Source organism: Passer montanus, unplaced genomic scaffold (genome assembly GCF_014805655.1).
Source record: "Passer montanus isolate IOZ18808 unplaced genomic scaffold, ASM1480565v1 scaffold50, whole genome shotgun sequence".
Taxonomy (NCBI): Eukaryota; Metazoa; Chordata; class Aves; order Passeriformes; family Passeridae; genus Passer; species Passer montanus.
This window is the reverse complement of record NW_024369930.1, coordinates 4,431,650-4,445,163: the sequence shown is the minus strand read 5'-3', so window position 1 is coordinate 4,445,163 and position 13,514 is coordinate 4,431,650. Positions and strand designations below refer to the sequence as shown.

Below are 13,514 nucleotides of genomic sequence, written 5' to 3'. Positions count from 1 at the left end.
AAAAGTTCTTAAATAAACTTCTTTCCTCAAGCAAGCAATGGTTGTAATAGAAGGTCATCAAATTCTCCCATTAAAGCTTTAATAGATGCTGCCACACACATTTTTCATGGTTCCGATGTTTTTCGGCAATTGAGACTGAGTCAGTCTAAACATCTAATTTACTACAAATATTTCATAGTGGCTTAGGTTCATTTTCTGAATATGTCTGCTTGACAGAAGAATCCAGCCCTTGTGCCCTACAGAAGATTTTCAGCCAGCTTGCATTGCAGTTCAGTGGGGAATTCCCGATGACATCAGTGTGACCAGAAATGGGCTTTTAACACATATAAGAGTGAAATGAGTTCCTGCACTGAAACAGTTAACAGTCTTTGAGCCTTTCTCTTATTGACACAGTCAGCTCAAATGGCTTTAACTTAGGTGAATGTTTAGTTCCAAAAGTGGACAAAAGGAGACAGCACAGACCAAGACAGCATGGAACAAACCCAGAGCACTTATGATCACCACACCAGGGTTGCCAGTATGTTTCCACTTCTGAAGGAAACAACACTCAGTTGTTTTTGTCAGAGGAACAAGGGACACATATTCACAATAACTCTTTCCTCAAAATGACACAAACATTCACTTTGATTTCCTCTATTATTTTAAAACAGCACCAGTTTTTGCTGCCAGCACTGGGATCTGTTTTTCCCTTCACTCACCCGTGGGTAGCACCTTTCTCCTCACAGTAAGGTTCACCTGCCCGTTTCGGGCGGCGTTATGCATAAGATCAATCACGTATCGGTGGGTTTTGCCGGCCACTGGAATCCCATCTACGTACACCAGCTCATCACCAGGATGGAGACGGCCATCTCGGTCTGCTGAGCCCATGGCAATCACTGCTCCGATGAGAATCTAGGCAGCAAAGAAACAAAATCCTGTCATATATTACACTTAGCCTCCAGTTTAGTGACATGAATATTGCAGTGATTTGCTCTTTCTTGTGAAATTACACTAGTGATTTAGCAAAGTGAAGAGGTCTGTGTGTGCCTGAAAGCTCTGCTTGTCCTCTCGTGGGTATGACTGAAGATGCTTCCTCCTCTTTGGTAAGAAGGTAAGGTGTTTTCTACCTGCACAGGAGAGATACACCAGAGAATCCTAATTTGAGTTCTTCTTGATATGTTCAAATCAAGATAATCTGCCTCTAAGGAGTGTTGAGTTTCTACAGACTATGTTATAACAAAGACTTAAAAAGATTAATTCCATGTAAGGATTTTTTATTTAAAATTATCAAGTCTGTGTATTTCTTATCAAAGGTTCTTCACTGCTGTGTGATTTAAGCACTTGGAGTCATACACCTGAGGTCACAGTGGGAGTGACCCCACTACACAGAGTTCGCTTTGGGACTCTTTAGGGGAAAAGAAGTACTATATTAAATGTTATTACTCTTAATGAATGATTGCTCAGGCAGTGCTTGGTTAAAATGGAAAAAAGAGGAAAAAATGTCAGCTTGTTCTGGGCAGATGTTATTTTCCTAAATTGACATTTAAACGTAGTTTGTATGGGACTTACAAACTAGTAAAAAAATTTGTCCAAAACCTTGTAATGACTTTCTCCACCTTCTACGCAGATAATTTCACATAATTTCATAGAAGAAGACATATATATTTTCCCCATGGAATAACTGGTAGAACAGTTGAGATTGATTAAAACAAAACCTGCTTTCTTTGAAAGAATATTAAAGTATTCACAGAGTGTGTTTCAAATTTTTTGTTCTCTTTTTCAGTCTGAGAGTGAGCACAAAATTATGGATATGACATGCCATGTGACAATCTGCTTTTAATAATAAAAGATAAAAGCTACAAAGCATTGCTTTTCATGATGAATTGCAAAGGCTAGATGTGGTAATCACACAGGTGGGCCTGTGGTTTTTTGTGGTCTTAGCTGCAGAGTTGCAAGTATCTCAGCATAGTGTTTAAATGAAATCCCCTATGGAGCCTGGAGAATTTTCTCCAGTTTTTCACTTCCCTTTGGCTTAATTTTACTTTCACAACTTAGTAAAGAGAGATCACGATGCAGCTTTTTCCTGCTTTCTGGTGTTCCTGGGGTCCTGTTAAGCAGTGCTAGGCTGAGTGGCTGGAGAGGCTGTTTCAGGTTCTCCATTTTGTTCTTCAAATGGTGAAAAAGTATACCTCAAAACTTTGGAAAATACTTTGTGCAAAATTCAACCATGAAATATGAATTTATGCTCCTTTACTAGACAGAAGAAAAGCTCTCCAAGGCTACTTTTAGTTAGATATCCACAAAGTATTCTCAAAACATTTGAGAATTAGGCATCTCACATGAGTAAGAATTTCTTCCTAGTTATTTTGAGAAAAGGTGGGTGATAAACCCTCTTGTAGGGATTAGCTTCCTCCTTTGGTTTTGTTGAACATTTCCAGTTTTTTCATAATTTTCTGACAAAATATTAAACAATTTAAGCATCTTTAACCTTTTAAAAACAAAATGCAGATCATAGCATGGTAGGTCATCAGTATACACAGGAAACTAGAATAACTCTTTCTAGATCTAAGTAATTATTGCTGATATTTCACATGTCCACCATGTAATGTGATTGTGTTACTCATCTCATTGTTGGATTCCTAACATAAACAGCAGATACTTCATACTTAAATTTCATACTTTAAACATTCCCGCTAGGTGTGTTTGTCAAGATGATGGCTGCTGTATCTATTATTTGGTATATGTAATAGCAAGAATAACTTAATTTTCATACTGTTTCATTTTCTGTGTCTGCATTTGTTTCTTGTGCAGTATCTGCTCTTGTTTCATGTCTGAGAAGTTGCCATAATAGTTATCAATTCTACATGTAAAGCACAAATTGGAAAAATATATATCAGGACTATATTACCTCTGAAATGCAGTTTCATACAGGCATGAGATTGCTTTGAATGCATGAGGAGAAGGATGATGGCATGTAAGAAATAAAGAGTGTGTTGCAGAGAAACAGAAAAGTTTCTCCCATTGTTTAAGATTAAACAGGACAAATTCTGGGATTAGGATGATTGTGGCAGAGCCTAAACTGAAATTAAAGCCTGTGTCTATTAATTTATACAGGTTGTTCTGCTTTGATAATGAATTTCTTTGTGATTTTTTGGCAATTATTTGAATTTGTATTTTAGTTTTCTGAATATAATACAGTAGCTTCACAGGCACATAGCAAAATTTAAGTATATACACATAAAGGGTAATTCACCTAATTCTAAATGCCAGTGATATCTAAATCCAAGCTATCATCCTGGATTCTGTCTAATCACTGTTAAAATAGGACTTCCCAAGGCATGGCCTTATCCTAACATTTTGCTCTATGAAGATCTATGTCTTAGAAATGTAGAAAGATACTTAGAATATATCTTGGCACTGATAATAAAAAGAATACAAACAAATATCTTGACATTTTTGAGAAAAATCACAGCCCATCCATGTTGAAAAGGTAAAACTCTAGGTGAAATTATGTATATGTTCCTGTGATTCTAAGTTTGAGCTGCAGGAACATCTGCAAAATACAATCTCCCCTTGGGACAGCAATTTGCAACTTCAGTGAAGTTCCAATTTATGCGTTTTTGTAACCTTTCAGTAATATTATAATTCACCATAACAGAGTCAGATAATCTCCAAATCCTCAAGTTACTGGGAAATGTGATAAATAGCTGTTGTAGTGCAATATTATAAGGCTTGAGAGGTGATTTGAACTTGCACAACTCACAGTCTTGATATTTGAAATTTCTCAATAAATTTAAGTATTTTCTTTTAGAAGCATTTTTATGCTTACAAATATGGAAAGTGTGATAGTACAGCAGCATCTCCTTCTAAGATGCCAGGTAGCTGATATAACTAGAAGGAAACTAAGCTACAGTCCCTCTATAGTGTCAGTATTATCTTTCTAAAGTAACTTTATTTGGATTATTCTTCTTTGAAAAAGTTATTGCCTTATGCTGAAGAATCCATATTCCTTTTCAGAAATCAAACCACAAAGACAAAAGCTTCCTTTTGTTCTGTGTTACCTGACGGCACAGCAGGAGAGCTGAAATAAAAAATTCAAAGCTTCTCAGTTCTTGTTTCATAGGAAAGGCAGGGGTTTGGAGAACAGGCAAAAACTGCTTCTGCTTTTCTGGAGGTGAAAGGAGTGGGAGGCTGCAGGTGGGCTGTCCATGGGGGGCAGGGGAGCAGTGCAGGAGAGAGAACAGAGTTAAGAAGTCTTGTACTTTGAATACGAAATAGAGGGACACTAAAAAGAGTACATCTGTTGTGTTTATTGGTGTTAAATTTGAGCAGTGAAAACAAGATGGACAACCACAAGGGACTGAGAATTGAAAACCTCAGCACTGCAACACTTAATTCTAAGAAGGTGTCTTTTTGCCTTGTACAATCCTTCAAGTTAGGCTCTTCTTAACTTCTGGGGACTTTGAGAAATGTTTTCAAAGACACATAAAGCCCATTGGATTGATAAGTCTTGGGGAAAAAATGCTTTTGTATGTGCAAACCATGGAACAGAGATAGCAACCTTGAGGCTAAGGGCAGGCTGAGAGCAATTGTTCAACAGGACAGTGAAATGTGTTAGAGGGTGTTTCACAGAGGGCAGCGTTTTTGGTCTTGCTCTCCAAAAATAGCAAGGTGCTTATCTCTGCCCTTGATACCCAGCTATGGCTCTTTGACTTCAGACAATAAAGTCAGGTCAGTCCTTTGCTGAAGAGACACTAGAAAGAGCTGATCCTCAGTCATACTGCAGTGCATAATGCATGCAGCTGCAGGGCAAAAGGCTTGCTTCAAAATTTCTTTTCTATTGGACTGCTGAGCAGACTGAGAGACTCAAGTCTCTCACACCTCTGGTATGTATTATGGATATGAACTACCAGAATATCAGATATTCTACATGAGTTTTCTCTTAGTCCTATGAGTTGAAATAATTCAGTTTTATATAAATAATCATCTTTTAGATAAGGCATTTGAGCTGCATTTTGCCCTGTGAGATTGTCATAACCCCCCCAACAAGCAGAACCAGTCAGAGACCTAGTCCATGACTGCTTAATTATCCATTTGTAATGAAAAAAACACTAAAGGAGACTCCAAGAGAGCCTCTCACAAAATATTGAGTAGTTCTGTAGCCAGGGTCACTTTCCTGGGAGATAGGAAAAGCCATTAGACATTGCTGCCCAGAGCAGGTGGAAGGAGATTTCCAAATCTTCCTAGAAGATAGAATGGTTTGGGTTGGAAAGGACATGAAAAATCCTCTAACTCCAATCTCCCTGGTCTTCCTAGAAGATAGAATGGTTTGGGTTGGAAAGGACATGAAAAATCCTCTAACTCTAATCTCCCTGCCGTGCCATGGGAGGGACACCTTCCACTACACCATGTTGATCAAAGCTCCACCCAGCCTGGTTTAAAGGTAGTACCTTTCTAGAGCTATTTCCTAACAGTCTAAAAAGATAAAATGGAACATTTCCTCTAGCACCTCAGAGATTTCCTTTTTGGCTTCACCCAGTATGTGTGCTTTGAGAACTTATACTGGCTGGCTCGTCCAGAAGGGACAGGAAAGATGCTCAGCTGGAGAATGTGCAGATGATGGCTCAGTGTCCTCATTTTATGTGCATTGGGACATGCTCCACAGGAGGAAGTTACACATCAGAGGGGCTTCAGGCACACTGCAAGTGTAGAGGAGGAAGCAGTGTTGTCTTGGAGTCCTTCTGAGCTGCTATACTTTATATTTGAAAAACCATTGAAAACAAGCTAAACTAGACTGAATTTCAAACAGCACTTGAAGCATGTTTTTTATAACACACTGCATTATTTTCTTTTTATGGGAGACATGAGTAAACTGTTAAGATTTATCAGTGCTTTGACAGATGTTGGCAATTTTAAAATATAAAAGCTTCTTTGTTTTTCAAAGCCCTGTGCTGGTTAACCTTAAGGCTTGAATGAAAAATATACTATTCTGTATTAATTTGAATGTGGAATACATAAATTATTGACTAGGGAATATCCAAATCTAATAATTAATTATACATTATCTGAGAAATGTGGTAAGACAAGACTCAGACTGCTTAAAATTGTGATAGTAAAGCACTATCATTATTGACTTGAGATTAGTTCTAGCTGTCAGACTGTAGTTACACCATTGAGGTTTTTTCTGATAGAATACTAATTCTGCCTGCTCTCAAAATTATAGTATTTAGATAGATCAGTAATTTATAAAAATATTTACACATTTGTGGTACGTCATGTACTTTTGAACTTTATTTTCTGGGCTTCTACACTGTTTCTTTTAAATATTGTGCATAAGATTTATTTTATATATTTTATTAGCAAACCATCTATGTTGATTTTGTTACCTGTTATGTGGATACAGGGGTGCCTGCCTCCTAATGGTATAAAGTTATCATTTTTATGCCTGTTGCCTCACATGATGCTGTCATTTAACCTGGAACATTGACTATCACTCCCTGGTAAGGTCGTCTTTTTCTGGAAATAAACTGCATTGTTGACTGTGTCTTTTAACCACAAGCATACATTTTGCATAAAAGCTGTCTACTCTGAGCATGGTTATAGATAGTCTCACATAATTGGATTTTTGGAATCTTCTGTTTAAACTTGATTTTGGAAAGTCCAGATTAAGAAATGCCAGGTCACACCCCGCCGTAATGGGATGAGTGATGCTCTGTTTCCACCTTAATGCCTTTTTATTCTAGCTTAATTCTCTGTGACACCTTTTAGATGTGAACAGCCTGAGAGTTCTGTCATTTTCTATGGATGAATAAAAGTAATTTTACTTGTAGCCTTAACATGGTGTTCATTTGTGTTCAGTTATGTTATATTTTTCTGACCTTTACACAAATTATAGAATGGGGAAGGAAAAGGAAAATCAGGAAGAAATAACTCACAGGCTGCCCAGGCTCATCTCCTCCCAGGATCCTGAAGCCAAACCCAGACTCCATTCTCCGAAGGTGAACATCCAGCTCTTTGTAATCGGGACCTGGTTTAAAGAGAAATCCCACTGAGCAAAGCATTTTGGTCTTGTCTTGAGGATTTGCACCAAGCCCTCCCACCTTGTGTTTATTGCACATGACTAATGGCATCCTGGGTGCAGTGGTGGAAACAAATGGGCCACAGACACGGAGGAGAATTGAAAATGTAGGTGTCTCTTGGAGGGTGATTATGTTCAGTAGAATACACTAAACCAAACTAGAATGCATTCACAGAAGATCAGTATGGAAAAGTCTGTCTAAAATAGTGGTTGAAAATGTGTCTTTTTCCTAAAACTGACTGTATAATGGACTGCTGCTCATCTACCTCTGGTCTTTAACTTGTCTTTTCCTTGCAGTTCATTAAACCCTACAAAGAATAAACTGAAACGGGAGACAGAGATACATCAGTGCAACTCACACAACATGAAAATCATTACAGGCCATTTAAGTTCCAAACATATATATATATATGTCTTTTTATGTAATGAAGCTTTAAAGTATTCCACTTCCAGGTAGTACCCTCAATAAGGAGTTTTGATGAAAATTATCATTATAAACCTTTCAGTCTCAGAGTTTAAATTGAAAGCTAACATCATTAACTTGAACTCCTTAATGCTACTCAATTAAAGTCTCAACAGCTTTGTGAATCAATGCAATTGCATTTCCATATGCCTGCCTAACCTGTCTTTAGACATATATCATGTCCTATAATATATCAATTGAGGAATATAGAGTCTTTTAAAAGTCAGTTTCTTACAAAAGTGTCTTTAGCTTCACTTGAAAGAACACAGTGTTCTGGAATAATAATAATATTATTAATATTAATAATAATTTCAAATATTATAAAGTAAAACTGTAAGCATTTAGAGGACTAAGAAGTTGCCTGTTGTCTGTTGTGACTATTGCTGGCTGCATGCTCAGAGATGCTTTAGGCTCATCACCTAAAGCAGTGATTGACAGGAATGGTCTTTCCTATGGATTTCCTCTGGTCTATACATTGTGACACAAAAGCTTTTGTTCAGTGTCAGCTTGTTGCTGACCCCAACAGAAAAATGGGATGACAAAGTTTATTTCAGCAAACTCCTCATAAGTGTCTCCAGTGGTGCCTTGTTCCCTCAGCATGGGAGGGATTACAGATGGCTGAAATATGGTACTTCAGCAGCTCTCATTTATAGATCCCCCATCAGAGCCATCAGTGGACACCCCATAAACTGTGGAATTTGGCACATGCCACGTGTAGTCTGGGATTAAAGCCTGATTTGTTTCAGTCAGGTATTATTGCAAAGACAGATACAGAACAACATGCACTGGCTCTATACTATGACTGTGTTATAAAAAATCCTCTGTAAACAGCAGCATAGTGTATTATTTCAACAATCTGTATTTGTGAGAGTGAGACTGAATCACAAATATTTCAATTGGTAAAATAAAAGAATTACCTTTCCCTACCAACTTCTTCCTCATATATTGAGAAGACAAACCCAAACAGAACCAAGCAGCTTATTATACTGACGTTTTCCATTTATTTAATGCGTCTCAACAGTAAGGAGCAAATGAATTTCGGATGTGTAGAGTATGTTAGTTTAATGCAAATCATTTAAAAGTTGTGAGAGGCAAAGAAATTTCAGATGAAAGCAGTAGTTTACCTGGTTTGCTGTGCCTACAAGGATGGGGCTGAGCACTACGGAGATGGTTTTGTAGGTAATCACAGTGTGATCACCATTTGTAACCCAGGTTTAATACTCAAAGGCACTGTCTCCAGCAGTCTGTCACAACCCGAGCACTGCCTTTATTGTGTACAAGCGAATGAATATGCACAGTTGGGAATACAATAAGAAAATATAAGAATATCAGGTAGTGAAGAATACTTGCTCTGGCAAAGCAAAACATTCCTTAGATACATTGAAAAAGCTGACCCAAACTAGTGCTGGCAACACACTCTAAAATAAGGGGCATTATTTATTTTTTAAAAGATGCTGGTTTTGTACCCTATTTAGAGTGGAATAGATAAGCCAGCTTGACCATGAAAAAGTTTAGGCTAAAAAATACTGTATAGGGGCATACTTCTCTATGAGCTCTAATAGAGTTTGGGAGCCTTTGAATCAACTGACTGGGCTGTAATTCTCCTTCCCAAAGACTTGGAATTCTGTGGAGTCCATTGTCCACCAACAGGTCACCGAAAACTGCTTTTAAAAAATGATGTTCTTTTCAGTCCCACTGGAAAGGATCCCTGGGTCATCAAGTCCAGCTTCCTGTTATTGCAAACCTCTGCAAGCGAACAGAACACAAACCCTACCAGGAAAGACATAGGCAAAGAAGACACTGGCAACTGAGCTTGTTTGTGGCCTTTGTCACTAGGTCAGCGACTTTGCAAGATTATGATAATATCACAGTATTGACTGACTGGTACACAAACCTGTGTGCTATTTCAACTTTCATGTTGGGTATGACATGACTGCACTGATCACCTTTCCACTGCTCTGGAGACAGCTACACCATAGATTCCTGAAGATCTCTGAAAATGGACCTGACTTCTACCCTTGGTTTATGTGCTTAAGTGATGCATGAAATAAGACAGAAGACTTATTGAAAGGCTCTCCAATAACATTAATCTTTCAGTCCAGATTCTTCTAGTAGAATTGCTTAGCTGCTTTCTAGCCATTCATCTTTACATTTCCTGCTAAGCACTGTCTTTTCCAGGCTATCATGAAAGTGTTACAATTATAACTGGCATTTTGTAAAATGGAAAGTACAGATTAATTAGAGCACATATCACTTGTTTGGTCTAAAAAAATCAGCTAACAGGTTAGTCTGACCAACAACCTCTGCCAAACTCCTTTTGCATAAGTCTCAGTTTTCTCCATATCCACAGTTAGTCTTTGATCAAAAACACGTTCTAAAGCCTTGCTGCTGTTGAGATCCTTTTTTCTTGTTTTTGAAAGACAGGTAAATTGTTCACTACTTTGTACTTTTTCAGGAGCTCATGTTTGATAGATTTACTAAAAGCCCCTATGATTACGTGGCAGCAGTTTCAATATTCCTGAATATACATTGATTAAGTATTCTTACCCATTTAAATGATTACATTTCATCTGATATTCCTCTAGTGCTTGCTTCTCCAGGATTCTGATACTTTTTTGTTCCTCACAAAGGATTTTCAGATAGACTAAATTTTGTGTTTTCTTACTGGAACAGATTTTCAGTTGATCATACAGAGAAAATTACCTGTACTTACAGAAAATGACACTCCTGTGCCTTGCAATATACTACAAACTGTTGGTTAATACAACTTCATTATGGAAAATATGTCTTTTTGTTTTCTCTTGCTAACCTAGATTAGCACCTTGTGGTTCATGCCAAGTAAGAAGTAATGAATAGGCTTGCAAGCCAACAAGCCAATACTGAATTAACACTGTCTTTTCCAGTTTGCTTATCCTTCCAGTCAGCTTAACGTACCTTAATGACCTGTTTTCTACCAGTTTTACTGAGAGTTTCACCTTAAAGTCAATATTTTTGCTCATGTAATATGTGTACCCTCTGCCAGAATGACAATACTCTCTCTCCTTCCTTACTCTCTACACATTTATATTAGAAAAAGAACATGAACTTTGCCTGCTAGTAACTTAAATCTCTCCTTTTTTTCATTTATTTTTTTATGCCACTTTGTTTCTTCTTTTTGTGCGAAGGAAAACTTTCTCAACAGTTCATTTGGCCTGGAAGAAAAAAAAAATCACACTGATTCACTTTGCTTCACTATAAAACCAGCTGGCTCCCCCATGAATTTGAGAATAGTATTGGACAAGCTGTGATCTGATCATCACTGCACAGTGAAGACAGTAAAGAGCTTTGGGAAATTCTTTCTTGTTCCTGAATGATGGGGGATTTGCTTTAAATGTAATGGTACCAGAATAGATTGTTACTGCACAATAGTGAGATCTCACAGGTGAAGATGTGATTATTGACTCCCAGCTACCTTTCTGCACTGTACTCATCTGAACCTCTGGGTGGACAACACACGCAGATGCATACATGCAGCTGTTTCTCAAATGTTGAGAAAATATACACCTGAAAATGCTTAATTAATTTGCTGTGTGAGACAACTTGAACAAGTGCTATGTGATTTTACAGTGATGAAACTGGTATTCTGGATGATCCTGTAAATGTTGATATAAAATTTTTATTAAATCTCTTCTATATTGCAATTAAAGGAAAGATGAAGTGCTTTGCTGTAGTAATTTTACAGTCTTTCTGGATGTATTCAGCTGCCTTCTGAAAAGAAAAACTAATTTGGACTCCTTTGCTGAAGATGGTGAAGATTATTGTTTCATACAAATTGTGAACTGGGATTGACACAAAACTACAATAACTTCATCTGAGTTTCAGATGCTCTTGAAAGATGTGAAAAGCTTGAAAACAGTCATAGATCTGCTGCTCTGCATTGTAAGTAGTTTTTAAAAAAAGCATATCTATTCCTTCTTGATATTTATAGAGAAGAGAGCTGGCAAATAAAATATTCAGTATGAAAATCATCAAAGAAAAGAAAAAGAACTGGTGTGCTAACAGAGTAATTCAATGTATAAACCCTACTGTGTTATGCAAAACCAGTCCAATGTCACATTTAATTTAGGATCTCTGTCCAGCTTGTGTAGATCAAGAAAATCTTGGATAGGATTATCAAAATAGCCTTTTTTTTTGTGTGGTATGCCTGTTTTAACTGTTCACTTAGTATGATAACACTGGGAAATCAAATATTGCTGTTTTTTAAAAAAGTCCATTGCCATTTTACAAGGTTAGTGTTGATTCAAACACCCCAAAAATTTCTTGATTTTGAAAGCTTTTTCTTTTATATCTTTACAGCACAAGTTCTAAGTGTGAAAGCAAGGAATTGGTGATAGAATTAAGACAGAATTAAATTCAGATATAAAAAAATTATTTGGCTTAGATTTGGGCATGAGCTATAGAGATACACTTTTATGCTAAAGAGTGAACACTAAGATGAAAGTACACATAAAACACAGTAAAACATAAATAAAAACTGGCTGAGGAAAAATAAATACCTTTCCTTGCTCAAAATGCAAATCTATTATAAAAAATTTGGCATAGGCATTCTACAATCCACAAAGATCATACACAATAAAATGGTGACTGGGCAGTCAAGACTGTCCATCATCTTGAGAAATGATTAAAAAAAGAAGAATAGCTAAAACATAAAATGAAGGACATCTAGTTTACAGAAAACAAAGGCTGAAGAATACTTGCCAGAGGAATCCGCTCGAAAACCAGTCCTGGGCAGCACTTGTTCTGAATAGGAAAATGGGGAATTAATTGTGAAATACATTTCTCAAGGTATTTAAAGATGCAGCATCAATTTCTCTGCCGTGTTTTGAAATACTAAAATGCATTTTCTATTTTTTCTTGAAATTTTATTTTCTCCTCCCCTCCTTCTTTACTTTCCATGTGGTACATGTACATATTCCTGCTAGATTAAGACCTCCCTGGCCATTTCTGTGCAAAGTGAAAAAGATGGTGAGGTGGTAATGTTTCTTTAACACAATGTAGGTTCTGATGAAGATAAAATTTTTAGTTTGGTTAAAACTGTGAAAAATAGTGACAATATTCTTGCTTATTCAAGTATACAGCAATAAAAGGAGAAGTTTAATGGATGTATTTGGATGACTTGACCTCAGATGGCTTGACCCCTGCTTTTATACAACTCCATTGCAAAATGTCTTTTATCATCAAGATGAGGAAGATTTTTCCATAGGGATGTATGTTGCCAATAGGAACAGATGATTGTAGATGAAGAGAAATGCAGGTAAATCCCTTTAACATACTTTTTATGCAGGTAGTTTCAAAGTATTGGTATTTCACTATATGAAGTACAGCAATTAACTGTCTTGTTTTCATATAAAACTATTTTGCTTGCATTAGAGGAAAGCTGGATGAGTCCATAGCTGAATCTAGTCATGCTTCCTTTGCTAATTTTGAAGTGTTCTGAACAAGAATTTCTGTTTTATTATTTTGGCAGCACCCAGAGTGAATTGCAAAATGTTCCAAACCAGAGGTGATTTCTATTGGCCTACATATAACAAAATGGCAAATCAGGTATCCCATTTATGTGACTCTAAGCCAGAATATCATACCATGGGTGTTTCATGCTCTAAAGGAGGTAAGGTCTTTCACAACAGCATTTGTAGGATGGTGATGCAACCTATGAGTATATACCATCTTCCTAAGACTTTGAAAGAGTTTAGACTAAAGCCACTTTGAAAGAGTTTAGACTAAAGCCACCTGCCTTCTGGTGGACTGCCTCCTGAAGGCAGCATGGGCTGCAATGGCAGCAGCTGAGTGATCCAGAGTTCACTTGAGATAATACTGAACTAGTTGTTGCAGGGCAAAGATATTTCCCAAAAGATTGCTCCCAAGAACAGAGATGTCTTAAAAAATTTTGGTAAGGATATTTAGAAAACAGCCTTGACATGTCCAAATCCATGTCCACTGAATGGGGACATCAGT

The 13,514-nt window shown here is 37.1% G+C and overlaps 1 protein-coding gene across 12 annotated transcripts in view; it reads right to left on the bottom strand.

Moving 5' to 3' along the window:
* The window catches only part of MAGI2 (membrane associated guanylate kinase, WW and PDZ domain containing 2), a 702,519-nt gene that overhangs the window by 64,682 nt on the left and 624,323 nt on the right, over positions 1–13,514 (bottom strand). For 9 of the 12 annotated variants that reach the window (XM_039723674.1, XM_039723678.1, XM_039723675.1 and 6 more), the window contains 3 exons: positions 12,258–12,299; positions 6,915–7,006; positions 699–891 (listed from right to left, as the gene is read on the bottom strand). In XM_039723674.1, coding sequence (XP_039579608.1) covers positions 699–891; positions 6,915–7,006; positions 12,258–12,299 — 327 coding nt within the window. The remainder of the gene's footprint in view (positions 1–698; positions 892–6,914; positions 7,007–12,257; positions 12,300–13,514) is intronic. The other 3 variants (XM_039723676.1, XM_039723679.1, XM_039723686.1) reach the window with 1 other exon arrangement.